Source organism: Zootoca vivipara, chromosome Z2 (genome assembly GCF_965207765.1).
Source record: "Zootoca vivipara chromosome Z2, rZooViv2.hap1.1, whole genome shotgun sequence".
Taxonomy (NCBI): domain Eukaryota; kingdom Metazoa; phylum Chordata; class Lepidosauria; order Squamata; family Lacertidae; genus Zootoca; species Zootoca vivipara.
In genome coordinates, this window is record NC_142585.1 from 6,121,143 (window position 1) to 6,142,265 (window position 21,123).

Below are 21,123 nucleotides of genomic sequence, written 5' to 3' on the forward strand. Positions count from 1 at the left end.
CCGAGAAAAGATTCCCCAGCCCTGCTCTTCCGAGACCCTAGCCCTTAGTCTGTGAGATTTTATGTCATGGCCATGCTGAAACTGGTGTTTCAATATAGGGGAAGCCATTTTAGAAACTTCCGGAGGCACTTCCTTTTAGAAGATGACCTCAAAGCTGAGCCCAAAACAAAACAAATATGTACTTGCCCTTTGGACCCCTTAAACTGGTGGCTCCTAGTCCACAATACATTGTTAGCAAAGCAGATGCGCTGCTTTTAAGAAAATGGCAAACAGCTTCTTCGTGCTGGCCATCTGTCTCCTGGGATGTCATCTCCGTGGTGAATGTGCAGGTGGGTTCATTTTAAAGTGAACGAGTCACCTGAAATGAGACCAGGGTCTGGTAGGCAGATATGCAATCAATAATTTACAAGGAAGGAGAAACATTTTTACGTACAGGATTTTTTTTAATGTAGTTGCCAGTGTTGACCCAACTTTCATTAATTTAAAGAACTGAGGGGTGGGGGGGCTTCATATAGCCTTCAGTTCACAGTATAGTTGAATTAAGAAATGCAATATCTCGGTGAACATTTTGACAGATACGATTTAGTGCCTGCCTACTGTTTTATGAGTAGCTTTGATTTGTTGATGATTTTAATGTGCTTTCAATATTTTTAAAATGATACTTGCACTGTGTATTTTTTGATGTGTATTTATTTAATATATATATATTTATATACCACTATTCATTACAAAAATATCAGAGCTGTTTGAAATTGTACAAAAAGAAGCCTACTACAAAAACCATGTAAAAAAAAAAGTTGACATCAGAAATCAGCAAACTGTTTTAGAAAGAGTTAGTTACAGGTAGGTAGCTGTGTTGGTCTGCTGTAGTTGAAACAAAATAAAAACAAATTAAAAAAATTCCTTCCAGTAGCACCTTAGAGACCAACTAAGTTTGTCATTACCTGTTCAGGGCTTTGCAAATTATTACAAGGAACTTGGAATGTGGCTCGGTAGTAGATGAGCAGCCAATGAAAATGTTTTAACAATGGTGCCTTGTGATATCCATCAGATGCCCTCTTCAGCAATCTGGCCGCTGCGTTCTGCACTAGCTGGAGTTTCTTGCTTCTAGCCATCCTGGGTTCCGGCAGAAGAAAGAAACAATTAATAAAAATAGATTAAACAAGGAAGAAGAAATTGTGACAGTTCCAATTAACTAGAGGCTACAGTGTGGTGTTTAGAGTGTTGGACTAAGACCTGGGAGACCAGGGTTCAAATCTCTGATCAGCTGTGAAGCTTACTGGGTGAACTTGGAGTCAGTCACTCACTCTCAGCCTAACCTACCTCAAAGGGTTGTTGCAGAGAGAAAACAAGGGGGAGAACTATGTGTGCCACCTTGAACTCCTTGGATGATAATAATAATAATAATAATAATAATAATAATAATAATAATAATAATAATAATAATAAACATTGCATAGACAAATAATGATGAATGAAAATGAATATAATTATTTCCACATTTGGCATATAAGCCTGAACAGTTATTTAAAATGCAATGTGGGATATTTGCAGGGAGTTCACCTTAAAAAATGGAAGATTAGGAATATAGTAAAAAAAATGCATAAAATGTACTTTGATGATTCCTTTTCCTGCATTTTAGGATGTGCATCCAGTTGCAAACTTCAGGCACAATTCAGCCAGAGTTATACATGTTTAAGTCTTGCAGCTTTTAATGGATTTTGATGGGCAAGTTAAGCTCCTGCTTGAACTTGTCCCACTGAAATCAATGGTATGAATGGCCACATAACTAGCTGTGTGGCTCATTCCTTAGCTTTGGCAAATAAGTCATAGGTCACAACTGGGAGTTTAATTATTACCTTAGTGAGAGCAGGGAATACAAGGGCTGAGGGAGCCTCATTCAATAAGATTTCAGTATGGCCAACTGCCTTGGATTGTGCCAGTTCTGTTTTTTATAGTTCATACTAGCTGGCCTGGCCACGCGTTGCTGTGGGTTTTTGTGTTAAATGGATCCTTTTCTGTTAAATTCACCTTCAGAGTCCCCTCACCTGCCCTGTCCCAGCCCTGACTCCCCTACTGTAAGTTTCAAAAATAAGACTCCCCCACCCATGCGTGTTCCTGAAAATGCCCCCACCCCCCACTGCTTTGGCTGACTCAGGGTCCTCCCTCCCTCCCATGGCTATGGGGTTTCCCCCTCCCTTTGTTGTGCCTCATCCCTGTGAGCCCCATCTCCTGTTGTTGTGCCTCATTCCTGTGATTCCCCCACCCTGTGAAAGGCCCATACAGTGGTACCTCAGTTTACAACCACAATTGGTTTCGGAAGTCTGTACTTAAACTGAAGCATACTTAACCTGAAGCGAACTTTCCAATTAAAAGTAATGGAAAGTGGATTAATCCATTCCAGACGATGAGAAACACCCCCTAAAATAGCAATTTAACACGGATTTTACTGTCTAATGAGGCCATTGATCCATAAAATGCAATCAATAAAACAGTACAAAATGAAAATGTGATTGTGTGGCGATACCCCGATGCCTCCCCGAGAAATAAAAACACTAGACACATTGCATAAGGTTAATGGGCATAAAAGGCCACAACTTTATTGATTACGGATGTAGAGGGGTATTGGCCTAGGCATTGGATCTAACCGACTATATCTGACTCCAGCCCGCTCTGCTGGCAGTCTGTGAAAGGTTAACCACCGTTGGATGAGTCCTGCGATGCACATCAACTAGGAGCTCATCCTGGGGCCACCGCTAGGGGCGTGCCCTCTGGCCCTCACCTACCACGGCTTCGGACTTGGCAACGCCCCCAGACTCCTTAAGGGAGTACCTTTCCGCATTTTGGGGGAGGTGATGGCCGCAACCTCCCCCCCACACCTGTACCTTCACGAGATAATCCAATGCCTACCGCCAAAACCCAAGTTGTGACGAGTAGCTACGAGGTAGGCGAAAACCACAAGGCCTGAGCCAATTTGCCAAGTGGGAAAAACTCCTACCAGGCCCCAATAGGCGACCAACCGTAGTCCATAGCACTGTCACGAAGAAACCCTGCCTACGTGGGGGAGGTGGGTGGGAGAAACGCAGTTGTTGAATCCAGAAGAAGCAAGCAAGGCAGAGTCCCTGCCGCGCTCTTGTTCAAATAGGCGAGCCGCGCCCCCCAGAGCGACCTAATTGGCTGTGCTAGGGGCGTGCCGCGGCAGGGAGATGACCAATGGGCTGGGGGGGGAATGCTAACCATTCCCCCCCCCCACGTGAAGGCCTCGTGGCGCCCACAACATCTCCTCCCCCCGAGGTGGGGAAGAGACTTTGTGTGGCGATACCCCGATGCCTCCCCGAGAAATAAAAACACTAGACACATTGCATAAGGTTAATGGGCATAGAAGGCCACAACTTTATTGATTACGGATGTAGAGGGGTATTGGCCTAGGCATTGGATCTAACCGACTATATCTGACTCCAGCCCGCTCTGCTGGCAGTCTGTGAAAGGTTAACCACCGTTGGATGAGTCCTGCGATGCACATCAACTAGGAGCTCATCCTGGGGCCACCGCTAGGGGCGTGCCCTCTGGCCCTCACCTACCACGGCTTCGGACTTGGCAACGCCCCCAGACTCCTTAAGGGAGTACCTTTCCGCATTTTGGGGGAGGTGATGGCCGCAACCTCCCCCCCACACCTGTACCTTCACGAGATAATCCAATGCCTACCGCCAATCGAGCCCAAAGGGCTCGCCGCCAATACCCCCACAACCGCAACCAATACCTAATAGCAAAAGGAATGTCAGCAAGCCAAACACCATTTCCCTCGTTTGAGAGGTGTATGCCATCAACACGGTACAGGGACGCCTTGCAAAAGGAATGTCAGCAAGCCAAACACCATTTCCCTCATTTGAGAGGTGAATGCCATCAACACGGTACAGGAACGCCTTGCAGTCATACGACTCCAGCCTGCTGCGCTGGCAGTCTGTGAAGGATTAACCACCGTTTTGTGAGTCCTTCAACTAGGACTCACCCTGGGGCCTCTCAGAATCCTATGGCTGGGCACAAGATAGTTTGTCCATTCAAAGCTGAAACCTTTCTGGTCACTTTGTCCATTTGAAGCTGAAACCTTTCTGGCCACTGCCAGAACCAAGAATTTCCTTCATTTATCAATAGCAGCAGGGGTGTGAAAGTCGTGCAAAATGCGTCTCTTCAGCAGTGAAGACCAAAGATAGTTCAAGATTTGGAAAGGCAGTCCCCAGCTCGACAAAGTCTTTAAAATCTTCAGTGCAAATCAATGCCTTTACAGTAAGCCAAATCATTTCCACCGGGCTGCACCTCCAAGAAAACAGGGGGATTTTGTGAGGCGGCCCTGGCGGCCTTGGCCTACACAGCTGGCAGGAGTCTGACCCAGCACTTCCATCTCCTTGTAAAGCAGGAAACTTTGACCCGTGGAGGTAGCCCCAAATTGGGACCCAGTCTCCAATCAAGGGCGCGCGCCTGGGCATGGTACTGTGATCAACCATCCAGATATTCACCGTATTATCTCCTGAGAACAAAGCAAAAGAATGTAAGTGATTTGCCAAACTCAGTTGCTTAGTCACATTGTGCAGCGGAGGTAACCCTTGTAAGCTTGGACTTCCATTGACCCAAATCTTTTATTCTCTCCAATGAGAGGCCCATGTGTACCACTGCTGTAGCAGACCGAATTCGGAAGGAATGTGCAGTACCACACAGGGACTCTTCCCTCTCCTGTCCATTTTTGATTGACGAATGTGAAGCAATAGTTATGTATCGGATAGAATTAGGTCGGATAACCAAGTGCCCTTGACAGACTGGTCGGGGGCAGGGAGCTCGCACACCCATCCTGATGGATGATGAAGGGGCCAGGCGTGGGTGTCCTTAACTGAAGGAATCGCCTGGTGTCCTTTACCGATTCTTATTCAATTTTTAAGCTAAGAGAGGAATAGCGGCTGTCAGGCTAGTAAAAGACTTAACCACACGTCCAGGTAACATAGTCAGGCAAGGTATTAAAGCACCTGATCTGTGGCGGGAGGGCTGACTGTGCCTGATATCCCCAGATTTGCCCCATAGGCTATAAAATCTGAAAGCCAAAGGCTTTGAACCGAAAGTCAATGAAATCAGCCATAAGAGTGGACAGAGCCAATATGTCGCTTCTCCCACAGCCCATCGAGGCTAGGCATCGCGATGCCGTTAGTAATTCCAGAAATAAATGTGCTGGTAAGTCGAAGAGAAACTTAAGGTGAAGCTGCACAATTGCGCAGAGTGGGAGTGACATCATCTTGGACCGCTTTGCAAGGGTGGGGAAGAGACTTTTTTTTTCTTACCTGGGCTGATGACGATGGAGGCATCGAAGCGTCCGCGACTGGGCTGCAGCCACGGAAGCACTCCCATGGCTTCACGAAGGCATTGGAGCGAAGGCCCAGCCTCCTGGAAGGCTTCGGAGCGTCCGTGACTTCGCTCCAGGCCTTCAAGGAGCCATGGGAGCGCCTCCACAGCTGCGGCCCAGCCTTCAGGCCTTTGCGGAGGCCTCCGTAGGCCTCGGACACCTTGGGTTACTTACTTCCAGGTTACAGTCGTTCGTAAACCAAAAATTCATAAACTGAGGTGTTCGTAAACCGAGGTTCCGCTGTATTTTGTTTGTTTTTGCCTATGGCCTACTGGGCAATGTTGCAGCCTACTCAGTTTTCCCTGTCCCAACACACACACCACACACTGCTTTGGCTGAGTCAGGGTTCTTCCTCCCACCCCCAGGGCTATGTGTCCTCCCTCCTTTTGTTGTGCCTCATCCCTGTGACCACCCACCCCACCCCCCGGTTGTGAAAGGCCCTATTCTGTTTGTTTTTGCCTGTGGCCTACTGAATGGTGCGGCCTACTCAGTTTTTCCTGCTTGGCAATGCTGCGGCCTATTGAAAAAGCTGGGCCTTGTTGCTGCAAAAGGACTGTGCCTCATCCCTGTGATTCAGTTGGTTGCTGTGGAATTTTGTGATGTCATCTGGCAGCGCAGTTTTGGAAGTGGCAGGCTGCAAGCTGCCTTTCTATAGGATGCTGCTGGAGTCTTCAGAGCTTCTGGTGGTGACATCTAATTTGGGCGCCACTTTTTGTGTTTAATCATTATTTTAGGTGTGAAAGGTGTGGTTTTTTGGGAAAAAAATTAATGCCCTCCCTGATGGGCATGGAACATTGTGGCCAAATTTGTTACATTGCAGTTCAGCAGTTACGGAGAAAGGCTGTGACCTCCATGCACGCAATGCCTACATCTTTATATACGTATATAGATCATGCTTATGATCTGTGCAACCACCCCCTCGGTTTCCGAAATAGGGTTGCCATATTTCAAAAAATTGTTGAGCTTTTCTTGACAAAGTTCTTGGGTGGTTTTTTTGTTTGTTTGTTTGTTTGTTTTGCCAAAGAAGTTGTTGTCGGCTTTTTTTGCGAAATCTCAACAACAACAGAAATGACCCTAATAATAATAATAATAATAATAATAATAATAATAATAATAATAATTTATTATTTACACCCCACCCATCCAACAGAAGAATAAAATAATCGATTAAAGATTAAAAGCCTCCCTAAACAGGGCTGCCTTCAGATGTCTTTTAAAAATCTGGTAGCTGTTTTTTTCTTTGACATCTGATGGGAGGGCGTTCCAACCTAAGAAAGCTTGAAAGACCTATATTGGCTCCCAGTACGTTTCCGAGCACAATTCAAAGTGTTGGTGCTGACCTTTAAAGCCCTAAATGGCCTCAGTCCAGTATACCTGAAGGAGCGTCTCCACCTCTATCGCTCTGCCCGGACACTGAGATCCAGTGCCGAGGGCCTTCTGGCAGTTCCCTCGCTGCAAGAAGCCAAGTTCCAGGGAACCAGGCAGAGGGCCTTCTTGGTAGTGGCACCCACCCTGTGGAATGCCCTCCCATCAGATGTCAAAGAGAAAAACAACTACCAGACTTTTAGAGGACGTCTGAAGGCAGCCCTGTTTAGGGAAGCTTTTAATGTTTAATAAATTATGGTATTTTAATACTTCTGTTGGAAGCCGCCCAGACCACACAGCAGCTACCTGATAGATCGGATCTGGCCACTACCTCTCCAGGCTGGATACCAGGGGTCTCCACCTACCCCAGCCAATCGTCCAATCCTGCCTGGGGAAGTGTTGCCAGGGGACAGGCCAGGTAAGGGGGAGGGACTTTCCAGCTCACAGAATAGAATTTGAATCTTACCTGCAAGAAGACAATGCTGTTATACAGCCAATTTGGAGCGGGGGAGGGGGGAGTGAGAGGGTCTGGCGTAGCATTTTTATCTACCGCATTTCAAGAAGGAAAACACTTCCCTCATAGATAAGCAGCGGAGAACCTCAGTCCTGGGTGGGGGCAAATGCAGCCCCCCATGTCTCTCAACTCGGCCCTCAGATTCTTTCCCAGGCTCCACCGCTCACCAGCCTTTAGTGTTTCTGCCTGGCTGGAATGAGTCCTTGAATTGCAATCATGCCTCTTGCCTGCCAGAGTGGATTGAGAGAGGAAAGCAGTTGAATGTGCCCCCCTTTAAAAAAGGAAATCACATACCGTGTTTCTCATAAAATAAGACATACCTACAAAATAAGACGTGGCAGGCTTTTCACGAGTTGATTAAATATAAGACATACCCCCAAAATAAGCCGTAGTGGGGGAGCAGGTCTGGCAAGGAAAGGAAGGCGTTTAAGCGCCTTTGGAAGAGTTGGCAAGAGGCAACAGTGCGCCACTCGCAGTGGCCGTCTCCGCCACCGCCGCTGCCACCGTGCTTTGGTGCTGGGCGCGTGCCCACAGCCACCTCTGCAGCCGCTGGGATCTCCATCGCTGCAGCCACGCTCCTGGGCGCTCTCGGCACTTCCCCGCGACCGCCTCACTGTGTTTTGCGGGGGCTTCCCGACGATCAGCTGAGAGGCGGGCTAATCGCCCCCAGTCGCCCACACAGATCATGGGCTTCACCTGCAGCCGCAGCTGCCTCTCACCAGGCTCTTCGCGCTGCGCTCCCCGAAGCGGCTCCCATGCAGCCGCCTCTTGCCGGGCCCTCCGCTGCCGCTTCTCTCACAGCTGCCTCCACTGCCGCTTCCTGCTCCGCCAACGCGGCCGTGCTCCTTGGATCATGGTGTTTCTTCTGCTCCCCAGCAGCACGCAAATGGGAGGGCCGGAACCCCGCTGAGCTCCGCAGCTCCGCAGTATTATTATTGTGCTTTGTTATAAGGGCAGCCTTGCTGTTTTTATTTTCTGCTCCCCAGCTCTCACCGGGTCCCGCGCAGCGCGCTGCTGCCGGCTCTCACCGGGTCCCGCTGGGTCGGGGCTTGGCGCAGCGCGCTGTTGCTGGCTCCCGCTCGAAAAAATAAGGCATCCCCCAAAAATAAGCCACCGTGGGGGGTTTTTGAGGAAAAATAAATATAAGACGGTGTCTTATTTCATGAGAAACATGGGTATTTTGCTCCACCCACTTTTCCTCTGACTCCACCCACCATTTACATGTGGCCCCTGGAAAGTTGCCTATGAGGGATGCAGCCCCTGAGGCGAAAATATTTCTCCACTCCTGGCATGCATTATTATCTCAAGCCTGGGCTATAGGTGCAGCAGAAGGTGGTGATGGAATAGATGTCACAGGTTTGCATTTTTAACGCTCCCCAGTGTTGCAAACTCTCTGCAACCAGAAGGCCAACACTGAAGCAAAGTCGCTGCACTAGAATCTCCTAGCCTGATGGAGTCGCTTTCTACTTGCAGGGCATTTTTGACACATAGGAGCAGTCTGAACTTTTATCTCCAGCCTGCATTCTGAACTAGGTTGGGCTGGTCTTCTTCCACCTCATTTTACTGCACTCACCCTCCATAATAATAATAATAATAATAATAATAATAATAATAATAATAATAATAATTTATTTGTACCCCACCCATCTGGCTGGGTTTCCCCAGCCACTCTGGATGGCTTCCAACAAAGATTTAAAATACATTAGAAATCCTTACAACACACCTGTAAGCTAGGCTAGCATTGTTGGTGTTGGCATCCATATGTCTTGGGACACCTTCAGGGATAAAGTTGAAACTGTTGAAGAGTTACAGTGCCTGCTGCAGCTATAGACAACAAAATGGGGGAGACATTTTTTATTGCAGTGGGGTGTCTGGTTTCACTGGTGCAGATGAACCATGGTTTTTCTTCTCTCTGTGCCCTCCCAGCAACCATTTCTCCTATGGTCATTGCTGTAGATGCACGACCTGCCTCTCTGTCTCCAGGCACTGTGTCTGCAAGGGATTCCCACACGGTGGAGTTGATGTAGACAGCCTTCAAGTCACGTTTGCAGATACCTTTATAACGCAGAGCTGGTCTGCCAACAGGCCTGGTACCTGAAGACTGCTCCCCATAGAGCTTGTCCCTTGGGGATCCTTCCATCCTCCATTCTGTGTACATGACCAAGCCAGCATAGACGTCGCTGAGACAGGAGTGTGAACATGCTGGAAATACGGACACATATTGCCTGATACTTGTTTCTGCCATGTGATGCCCCAAATCTTCCTGACGCAGCACACATGGAAGACATTGAGGCGTTTCTCCTAGCAGGTGTAAATTGCCCATGACTATAAAGCTGTGTGTTCACCGCACAAGCCTGGTAGACCTTCATCTTGGTATTGGTCCTTAGCATCACATTCTCTCATATCCTTTTGGAGAGGCGAGCCATTGCCATCACTGCCTTGCCAATACACTTGTCTAGCTCAGGGTCCATGGAAAAGTTAGGCAGGTAAGCAAAATTGTCTACCACCTCAAGGGTGCGATCATCAATGCTGATGCCTGGTGTGCTGGCAGTGTCCTGACCCAAGCGGCTGGTCTTCGTCAGGCTGATGGTGAAACCAAACTCGAGGCAGGCTTGGGCAATACAGTTGATGAGTCTCTGGAAAACTTCCTTGGAGTACACTGTCAGGACTGTATCATCTGCAAACAACATCTCAGTGGGGATTTGAACCCAGGTCTTAGTCCAACACTCTACCCATGGCACCACTCTGGCTGTAATAATGTCTTGCCTACATCCATCCAGGTGAATTTGTGGCTGTGGTAAGATTTGAGTGGTGAACTATTTACCAACCAAGCATCCAAATAGCCATGGCTTTCAAAAGGGACTCTGGGTAGTTATTATTCCAGTTAATTCTTTTGCTCATTTCGCTCTCTGACCTGTTGCTTCTTTGCAACTTGAAGTTTTTATAAACCAGGATGAGGCGAGTGCAGTTCTGCCACGCTACAAAAGGTACAATTCTGGGCGGCTGGAAGAAATGATTCAAGGAAATCTTGAGCGCGAGTGCCAGGAAGAAAGATGCAGTTATGAGGAAGCAAGAGAAGTATTTGAAAATGATGAGAAAACGGTGAGTTCCAGTTATTAGAATGAAAGATCTAGAACTTCACCACGGGTGTGCAATTGAAAAAAGAACCTGCTATGCAATCTAGAGCTGTTTGCAAGGAGTCTAGTGAAATTCTCCATCCTACTGACAGGCAGATAATTTTTAATTATTTTTTTTCTGAGTGGGTTGAACTATTTAACTGAATTTCTCCCAACAGGAGGAGAAATTCTCCCATAGTTTGTTGCAAGTTAGAAAGAGCAGCCCCTCCCAAAATGTATGTGTGTGTGTGTGAGAGAGAAAGGTTGCACTAGTGTGATCTCATTGAGTTCAATGGGGCTTTCTAGCAGGTAAGTATGTACAGCAGCCTTAGTGTGCTTTACCAAACCTCTTTAGTAAATCCTAGTGAACTCTTTGATTATGTGGCAAGGTATCCAAATTCTTTACTTAGAAAATTTCGTGACGTACAGACAAAGTAGATGTATGTGAGTCCCCTTATTTTGCACATTCTGCCAGTTTTACTTTTTTGCATAATTATTATTTTGCTGGGATAGGGAGTGAGAAGGACTTGAGCCTTTCCATTGGCTTCTGAAAAGCATATTTAGGTGCCAGTTCAGCTTTTGCACTTATGGTAGGCACAACACCTCAGACTTTAAAGGATGCCTTAGTTTGGCAGCAATAAGGACTAGAATCCTGTTTTTCTTTTGAAGTGAAAATAGAAGCTGACTTCCACAGCAAAAAACGTAAGATGTGGGTTCTCTGTGAATGTACTATCCTCATTATTTCTGACTGTAGATGATTAGAAGGAGTTTGTTATGTACTCAGTCATGGGTTAAAGGCACTGACATCACCCTTGTGCAGTGATGGCGAACCCATGACACGCGTGTCAGCACTGACACGCATAGCCATTTTTGGTGACACGCAGCCATATGCCAAGACCTCACTTCTGGCCGGCGGCGGAATGCCGCAGGCGACACACCTCTGGGGGCCTTGTGGACTTCCGGCGAGGCAAGATGGTGGTGGGCACGGAGCCACAGAGCTCCTGAAAGTGACCAGCGCTGCAGGAGCTGCTGGACGGGCTCCCAAGCCACTGAAACCGCCGCCGCCCGGACACTGGGGGCCACCAGTGCAGCAACTGTGGAGCTGCCAGACCCCACCCCCACCCTGCAAACCTGATGGATGGCCTTGAGGCACTCCGGAGGAGGAAAAAGGAAGCCACGGCCCCGCTGCTGCTGCCGTCGCAGAAAGGAGGGAGAAAAGAAGGGAAACCAAGGCAAAGGGAAACAGGTCCGCTCGCTCTGTTGCCGTCCCCGTTGCCCCCACCTCAAGGGAGAGGAGGGGGCCCTTGGAGGAGGGAGAAGAAACCTGACCCCGACCTCGCTGCTGCCGCCACCACCGCCACCTCGCCACCCTCCCGGGAAGAGAGAAGAGACACCCAAGTAAGATGAAACCCCTTCACTGTCGCCCCACTGCCACGCAAGCATAGCCGAGTGAGGGGAGAGGTGGGCAGAAGAGGGCCACGAGGAGGCACAGGCCCAACCTGAGCCCACCTCCCCAGCGGCAGACCCATTGGAGGAAGGCCTGAGCCCAGAGTCCCACTGGGAAAGACCTCTGGGGTTTGCCTTATTTTTTTCCTTTTTTAATATATATATTTTAAATTTATTTTTTAAAAAAAACTTTAATAATTTTTCCCCTCCCCTTTTTCCTTTTTTTAAAAGGGGAAACAATTATACATTTTTATTATTTAAACTATAAATATCGTGAAATTGTGGCGTTTTTTCTCGGGTGACACACCACCCGAGTTATGCTCGTTATTTTGACACAGCAAGCTCAAAAGGTTGCCCATCACTGCCCTTGTGCATGGGTCTGGATCATTATACAAATGTTATATAGATGGCTTATATATGTTAATTGCTTTCCTGCTTTCATTTTCATTTGAATTCAGCTTTACCATATTTCTTACAGCTGGAATTCTGGAAGGTATACCTTGGTAAGTAGGCTTTTTTTTTTTTTAAGACACTTCAATTGCATTGCATTGCATGGAGGGACGCAGGTGGCGGTGTGGGTTAAACCACAGAGCCTAGGGCTTGTTGATCAGAAGGTTGGCGGTTTGAATCCCTGCAACGGGGTGAGCTCCCATTGCTCGGTCCCAGCTCCTGCCAACCTAGCAGTTCGAAAGCACGTCAAAGTGCAAATAGATAAATAGGTACCTCTCCAAGTGGGAAGGTAAACGGCGCTTCTGTGTGCTGCTCTGGTTCGCCAGAAGTGGCTTTGTCATGCTGGCCACATGACCTGGAAGCTGTACGCCAGCTCCCTCAACCAATAGAGCGAGATGAGGACCGCAACTCCAGAGTGGGTCACGACTGGACCTAATGGTCAGGGGTCCCTTTACCTTTACTGTATTTTATTCTCAAAAAGAAACAGTTGCATTCCAACTGGAATCATGGAAAGAGCCAGAACAGTGGTACCTCGGGTTACAGACGCTTCAGGTTACAGACGCTTCAGGTTACAGACTCCGCTAACCCAGAAATAGTACCTTGAGTTAAGAACTTTGCTTCAGGATGAGAACAGAAATCGCGCAGCAGCGGTGTGGCAGCAGCAGGAGGCCCCATTAGCTAAAGTGGTACCTCAGGTTAAGAACAGTTTCAGGTTAAGAATGGACCTCCAGAACCAATTAAGTTCTTAACCTGAGGTACCACTGTAAATGGAAGATGCTTGACTCCTGAGTTTTAGGGCTCTCTCTCTCTCTCTCTCTCTCTCTGTGTGTGTGTGTGTGTGTGTTTGCTTTTAAAATACTGTTGTGCAGTTGCATGCATAAGGTCTGTCGCTAACATTCTGGAATGCAGAAGTGCTGAAATTCAGACAGAGCAGAACCCAAAAGAAACCAGCATACAGTGGTACTTCGGTTTACAAACACAATTGGTTCCGGAAGTCTGTACTTAACCTGAAGCGTACTTAACCTGAAGCAAACTTTCCCATTGAAAGTAATGGAAAGTGGATTAATCCATTCCAGACGGTCCGTGGAGTACTTAAACTGAAAATACTTAAACTGAGGCATACTTAAACTGAGGTATGACGTCTCTCTCTCCCACCCCCTCCCTTTTTATGGCTTGTTGGTAGAGTCTGTGCCAAAGGTTCCTTGTTCAGTCCATGACATCTGCAGGTGGGTCTGAAACTCTAGAGCAGGCATCCCCAAACTTCGGCCCTCCAGATGTTTTGGACTGCAATTCCCATAATCCCTGACCACTGGTCCTGTTAGCTAGGGATCATGGGAGTTGTAGGCCAAAACATCTGGAGGGCCGCAGTTTGGGGGTGCCTGTTCTAGAAAGCAACTGCAAGGCAGCGTGGGCAGCACTGAGCTAAACAGACCCATGATCAGGCTTTGTAGAAAATAGCTTCCTGGATCCACTGCTGTATTTTGATTGGGATAATAATCCTTGATACTAGATTATTGCAATGCACTTTATGTGGGGTTGTGTTGGGACAGGTGTGGAACCTCCAACTGGCGAAGAATGCAGTGGCAAGACTGCTGATAGGGGCAGGCAGCCTTGCAAAAATATTTGTATTGACTGCCCATATGCTACTAGGCCAGGTTCAAGGCGCTTATGCTGGTCTACAAGCCTTCAACAACTTGGCTCTAGGATACCGAGCCTTCCTCTCCTAGCTTCATCTCTGAAATAATGTAGAGGAGCACTGTTGGTTGCCCTGCATGTTACAGAGGCCTAAATAGCTTCAAAATAGTAGAGACACACTAATGGTCTCTCTTGCTGGCCGCTTTTAGAAGCTACAGGTGAAGGCTGAGTGCAAGGTGGGGACCGAAGGCGGATAAACGTCCCCAGAAGAAGAAGCACAATCCCCCCCACCAGAGATACTACCCCTCCCCTAACACCCCACCCCCACCCTGTCTTTTTTGCTTATGCTCTGAAGCAAGTGATAAAGATGTGTAAATAACAATGTAACTGTTGGATAATGCAAGTTCCTATTACATTTCCTTCTTCCTTTCCAAGACGGAAACCAGTGTGACTCAAACCCCTGTTTGAACGGAGGTCGGTGTGAAGATGATATCAGTAACTACATATGCTGGTGTCTGGGTGGTTATGAAGGAAGGAACTGTGAATTAGGTATGTTAAGAGGGAGTCTGTCTCTGTTGCACAATGCCATAAATCCAGAGGATGTTAAGCAACCGACCATTGCTGAGTATGGTAGTGTGTCAAAGGCCCTATCTGCACTGCACCTTTAAAGCTGTACAGCACCACTTTAAGCAGCCAGGGCTACCCCCAGAGAATTCTGGGAGCTGTAGTTTGTTAAGGGAAACCCCTATTCCCCTTCAAAGCTACAGTTGTCAGAGTGGTTTAACAATCAAATCCTCTTCCCAGAGAGCTGTGAAGGGATGGAGGAGGACTTTGGGACAGACTGTGAGGGGAAGGGTCTTTTGGACAAGGCATAAAGGGAGGGGTTGTGGTTGGCAATGGGGTGGGATGTTTGGTGGGGTTGGCGAGCAACACGAGCAGCAATGGCAGGCCCTAGTAGAAACATAAATGCTGAAGTCATTTTCCTGTGTGAACCATCCTTTAACGCTGATCAGTGATGGGACTTCTTCATTGTCTCCATGTTCTCCACCCTCCACAGCCCTCTTCTGCTCTTAACCCATGATTAAATTTGATTCCCTTTACCCCATTGCAATCAGATGCTACTTGCGCCACAAAGAATGGAGGTTGCAAACAGTTTTGTAAGAATGGCCCAGGAGGGAAAGCATCCTGTTCCTGTGCTTCTGGATATAGGCTTCAAGATGATCAGAGGAGCTGTGAGCCAACAGGTAAGTCTCCTTTTTGTTACAGCTTTATTAAATTTTGAGCTGTATATCTCTCACACACTCTACATATTTAATATTTCAGGCCTCTGTTCCTGTCATGGACACATTTTCCACCAAAATAAAAAAAATGAACATTCCTTCTATTTGATGTATTTAAAATTGGATGGAATGGGTGCTGTCCAATAAGTGCTTGCTACCTTCACACTAGAACATACACTCATCTGTTTCATCATCTCTGGTGGGTTGTGGCTGTTCTATTTTTAAAACCTGTAATGATGAACTAGATTTGTCCCACCAATCTTCCCATTTGACCCACAAGGCCATTTTGGCCAGGCTACACCCACCAACTTTCCTGTGGGATAGGGCAGCGTTAGGCAAGAAAATATTTGCAGGCACTGTGTTGCCCAAGCACAGGACATGCAAAGCCCCTTGTGGAGCGTGGGGAGGTGGACAAAGGGCTGCAAGCCTCTTCCTCCAAAAAACCAGCCTTACACTTGGCCTAGCCTCCAGTTCTGAGTCCCAGTTCCTGGCTTCCAGATCCCTACCATATGGTTCTCCTCCACTGTCCAGCCACTAGAGCACATCTGATTGGGGAAGGCTGCTCAATGGAAAAGGCTGCTCAAAGAAACCTTTGCCCTGAGTCAGCCAAAGTAACTAATCCTTGCCTACCGAGTACAGTGTCAAAACCAGAAAGTTATTACTAAGCAAGAGGCATTTGTCTGCAATGTTGTTGTGGGCCAGAGTCCCCTTTGTCAGAGGCAGGGGTGTTGTCTTCTTATTTTGTTTCCCCCAGTGCCCTTCCCATGCGGAAAAGTCACAGCTCAAGAGGCAGTAAAGAAGCTCACCCGCTCAACGCCAAATACATTTGATGACTGGTTGGTCACCAACACTACTGATGACCTTGAGGAGGAGTCAGGAGATAATGCCACCCAGGTTGTTTCCAAAACGGGAGTCAGAATTCGAGTGGTTGGTGGCATGGACAGCAAGAAAGGGGAGATTCCTTGGCAGGTACTGTAGTTGTCATGGTTGCTTTGTCATCTGGGGGTGCCTAACCTTGCGACTTCTTGTTCACTATCAGGAAATTACGAAATACTTTATCCCTCTAAGGCAGCGGTAGCCAGTGTGGTTCCTTCCAGATGTTGCTGTGCTGCAACTCCCATCATCTAAATGCTTCCTTGGGGCTGATGGGAATTGTAGTCCACCAAGATATGGAAGGCACCATGTTGGCCATGTCTGCTGTAAAGAACACTGGGCTTTAACTAATGTAGGAGGAGGGAAGCAACTTCTACAGCTAACCTTTCTCACTCTGAAACAAACCTGTCACCCACTCAGCACAGCTTAAATCAAGGAAAAGTTACTCATCAAACAGTACAACCCCATCCCTTTTCTCTGTTCCACTCCTTAGTTTAGGGCCACAGTAAGATGGATTAGTCCTTGAGGTGACACAAAGCTCTTTGTTATATTTAAGGTGACATGAGTGTCTGAAATTCAATTACTGTTGACATTTGCAAGGGACACATTTTGTGAATGTTCCCAAGTCACATGGTCAGGTAATGAGTGTCTGAAATTCAATTACTATGGGCAAGGGACTGCCCACCTCTGAACTAGAAGCAGATGTTTCTTGGAGAGACTAGATATTGTATGGACGATGTACAAAATGCTGTTCAAATGTGCACATTCCACAAGTCCTGTTTGAGAGTGTGCGTATTTGCCAGGCAATGTGTACCCTTCTCATGGGCACATTCTCCATGACACATAGTGAATGTGTAAAATAGCTGGTTGATATGCACATCAACCACCCAACTCACATGATCCCTAACATACAGTACATAGATCTATAGATCTATTTTTCCCTTTCATAGGGTGCCAGTGATCACATCCTGGTAACTATCAAGAGAGGCAAGCATCTCTCTGTGTTCGGGGGCACTCACACAATGTAGCTATGGTCAAAATCACTTCTGCATGTAAAATTTCCATAGCCTTTCTGGATTGGACCAATGGTGTTCTGTTTCCCAGGGTGCCCAAACCATAGCACATATGTCCCAGTAATGTAGACAACAGACATGCTTTTTCCCAGACAGTTCTGCAAGCCCCCTGCTCATAGTCCTGTTCTTTGCTATCAGGCAACCTTCACCTTCCCTTTGAAAATGAGTCTCGCCCAAAGTTGAGTGGGTCTCCAGGCTGGTTATATAAATTTCCCGTGGTCTAGTTCAGCCTTCTCTGCATGCAGGTTTATATCCTCAACCAAGAGCAGAAAGGATTCTGCGGAGGCTCAATCATCAACGAAAGATGGATCGTCACTGCAGCCCACTGCCTTGAGTATGTGCCCCACACTGTTGTGGCAGGTAAGTCACAGAGTAATGTTCGTGTGAGTGCTGTGTTCCTCCTTGCCACATTTTTGCCAGAGCAGGGACAGAGAACCTCGGGGGTATTTACAGAAACAAGGAGGTAGGAAGAGAACAATCCAAGCTGAGTCCAGGTTTTTGGTCTGGAAAATACATGTGGGTTATCCTAGCCTTAATTTAGGGCTGCCAAATGTCCAGATTTTCCTGGACTGCGGGGAATTTCTGAAAGGTGGACTTTCAGAGGCAAGTCAAGGGTTTGTCTAAAGAAAGCACAACAACTTTCAACAACTTTTTGAATATGGCAACAGTACTTATTTTGCACCTTTGATAGGTTGAGTAAAATAAAGCACACTCAAGCATCTACAAAGAGTTTTGTCTTTGTTGGGTAATCATGGCCACAGGAGCTTGGGAATTTGCCATACACTGGGAAATGTTTGGGACTGATCACAAGACCCTCTGTGCTTGCATGTGGATCTGTCAGTGAGCTGTGGCAGCCTCAGAGCACCTCAGTTTAGGTCAAAGGACTCTGAGCTTGTAGGTTAGGGCTCACATATATGGGAGGGGGGAAATGAACCCCTCCTGACCTGCCTTCTGGCACTTGCCCCAGGCCACATGCTTCACCTGCCTTGCTTTGCACTCCCAAGTGTTTCTGCATGGCTGGGATGTATCCTTGAACTTGATACCTCTTTCATGTCTGGTTGGAGAATGTGGATGAGTCTGCCAGTGGGTGTAGAAACTAGCCAGTTGCATGAAGGCAAAGTGTGCATTCATTGACCCACCTACTTTGGCCAACACCCTGCCCACCCTGGCATGTGGCTCCTGGAAGGGTGAGCAGAAAGAAAAGGGGTGGGAAAGTTTTCGGAGCCCAGATGCACACCATTCGTTCCAGGTAGTACCTCTAATTTCATATACTTGTGAAGCTGTCCCTCTAGGTTTTGGCAGGTATGCCTGGTGTTCAAGGGAGGGTGCAGTTAATATTTCTGCAGAACTGGGGCTCAATAGTCTCTGAGCTTCATCGAATACTTGACTCACTGATACCAGCCCATGGGGTACATTCCCTGAACTCAACAGATGCTAGGTCTGAACTAGCCTGGGAATCCTTGTTATCATGATTCACAAATGTACACTAAAGCCACATTCACACCACAGATTTAAAGCATGATGATACCTCTTTAAGTCATCATGGCTTCCCCTCCAAAGAATTCTGGGAGCTGTAGTTTGCTAGGGGTGCTAAGAACTGCTAGGAAACTTCTATCACCCTCACAGGGCCTAATGCTTTAACAATCTGCTCAGAGAACAATGGGAATTGTAGCTCTGTACTAACCATAGCTCCAAGGATAATTTGGGGGCAACCATGACTGTTTAAGGTGGTATTGTAGTAGCTTAACCATATGCTGTGAAGATGGGCCTGCTAATGGTCCTGAGAATTCAGTGACTGTCGGTGCCCATTGGGATTGGCAGAGTAGAAGACAAGGAGCCCAACAGCAGGTGGAGACAGAGCCAATGAGAGCCAGAACCAACACATCATAGTTTTGTCCCCATCCTCCTCCTCCTCTCTGCTGAGTTTTACAAGGGCAACACTGAAAATTTGGAGAAGGAAACTGACAGGCAGGGCTCCCACATCCCAGACTTCTTGTGAAGTTTCAGGAGCAAATCAGCAGTAAATCTCACCGTTCAAGTTGGAGTTAATTCTTTATTAGCAAGAACACAATTTGCACAAACTTGTCGGAGTGTCAGGCTTAATGAGCACAGCAGCTCACCCCCATGGATAAGTTGCCAAGACTGAAAGTCCCCACCTCCCTCCAGCTGTTCCTTCCTCTCCAGGGCTTTTCCAAGCAACCGGAGACTGCGCCTGGGTTTCATCCCTCTTCTGGTTCTGGAAGATGGGGAAAGGAGCTTGTCATAGCACACTGCGGAGACACCCATGACTCTTCACCAGCCAGACTCATCTCCCCCTCTTGGCCTCCCTTCTCCCACTCTATTGCTTCAGCTTCTGCCTCTGATTCCGGACGCCTCTCTGCTACAGACTTCCCACCAAACCCTATCACCCCTTCCGCATTTAACACCTCCTCTTCCCAGTTTTCTCCCTCTGACCACTCATCTTTGTCCCACGACCACTCCCTGGGCTCTGGGCCTTCTTTCCTTGGGGGTTCTCCAGCTGGTTCCTCCCACCATTACTCTGTGTCCAACTAGCCCAAGACATCAAACATGAAGGCAAGCAGATGGGGGGAAGGCTGGCTGAGGTGGGGGGCAGTGCCCCTATGTGCCCTAATGGATCAGCCCCCTCTTCCATCATTATCATTATTATTATTATTTTAAAAGGATGCTTTGGCTCTTTATCAGGTGAGCATAACGTCAACATCGAGGACGGCACTGAACAGCGTCGCCGGGTGACCAGAACGGTCCCCCACCCAACCTACAACGCTAGCAACAAGTACCACAATGACATTGCCCTTCTTGAGCTGGACTTGCCGCTGGAGTTCAACCAGTATGCCGTTCCCATTTGCCTTGCGGACAAAGAGTTCACAAACAGCCTGCTCAAGCACAGCATCGGCACTGTGAGTGGCTGGGGGAGGCTGGCATTTCAAGGAAGGCTGGCTAGCATCCTACAGGTTCTCAAAGTGAAATACATTGACCGGCCAACCTGCCTAAGGAGCACCAGGTACCCCATCTTGCCCAACATGTTCTGTGCTGGCTACTCAGATGAAGAGAAGGACACGTGCCAAGGGGACAGCGGGGGCCCTTACACCGCAGACATCGAAGGCACCTGGTTCCTAACGGGGATAACCAGCTGGGGGGAGGAGTGTGCGAAAAAGGGTAAATATGGCGTCTACACCAGAGTTTCAAAGTACATTAAGTGGATAAAAGACATGACGACTTTGAATGCAAAGTAGCCCAGAGTTGTGATAGGGGGAGAAGTTCTGAAAATCCTTTTAGATCTGCATTTCTCCAAATTTTCCAAAGCAGTTATATCTCCAGCCAAAAGTACCTGTGCAGTGGGGTAATACGTGCATGGAAATGGCATATATATATATTCAAGAACATAACATTTTAAAAAATGAGAGCATTTGGTGAAATCAGCATTAAAATGCTGGTGGATTTTCATAAGGACTCCCTACCCCCAAATAGATTGCAAATTGAAGGTGTATGGGAACTTTATTTTAAGACTGGGAATAAATGAGAAACAGGGAGAAATTGAAAGTGATTGCTTTGCCCATCCTTGCCGAAATGTATTCCAAAGAAACATATGATTGGGGGAAGGGGGCAACACATATAACCCCCCTCCCAAGCCCCCTTTTTAAAATAGTTTCACAAAATTAAACACAACTGAGCACACATCTTTTAGATAAGAGTTTACAAAGGAATTGCTACCTAGAGGTAGTGTTGGGCAAGGGGTAGAATATTTGGCTTGTATTACTGAAACTAATGTTAATTATCACGGCTGTAGGAATTTCAAACAAGCCACATCAGCTTTGGCTCCCTACCTGTGGTGTTTAAGAGTAAAACACAAGATTTTAAAGGTATTGTGGGAAATTAGCACAGCGGGTGCATTAGAATGCAATCAGCATTCAGTGCGTTTATTATGAAACTGCAAATAAAATACCATGTAAAAAGCTCCTCTGTT

The 21,123-nt window shown here is 47.3% G+C and overlaps 1 protein-coding gene across 1 annotated transcript; it reads left to right on the plus strand.

Moving 5' to 3' along the window:
• The first annotated feature begins 177 nt into the window (after positions 1-177).
• On the plus strand, positions 178-21,114 carry LOC118089875 (coagulation factor IX-like). Its single transcript, XM_035124963.3, has 8 exons — positions 178-329; positions 10,204-10,367; positions 12,306-12,330; positions 14,348-14,461; positions 15,028-15,156; positions 15,947-16,161; positions 17,384-17,498; positions 19,842-21,114. Exons 1-8 carry the CDS (start codon positions 263-265, stop codon positions 20,390-20,392), a joined length of 1,380 nt encoding a protein of 459 aa, XP_034980854.1. The 5' UTR covers positions 178-262; the 3' UTR covers positions 20,393-21,114.
• The last annotated feature ends 9 nt before the right edge of the window (positions 21,115-21,123 follow it).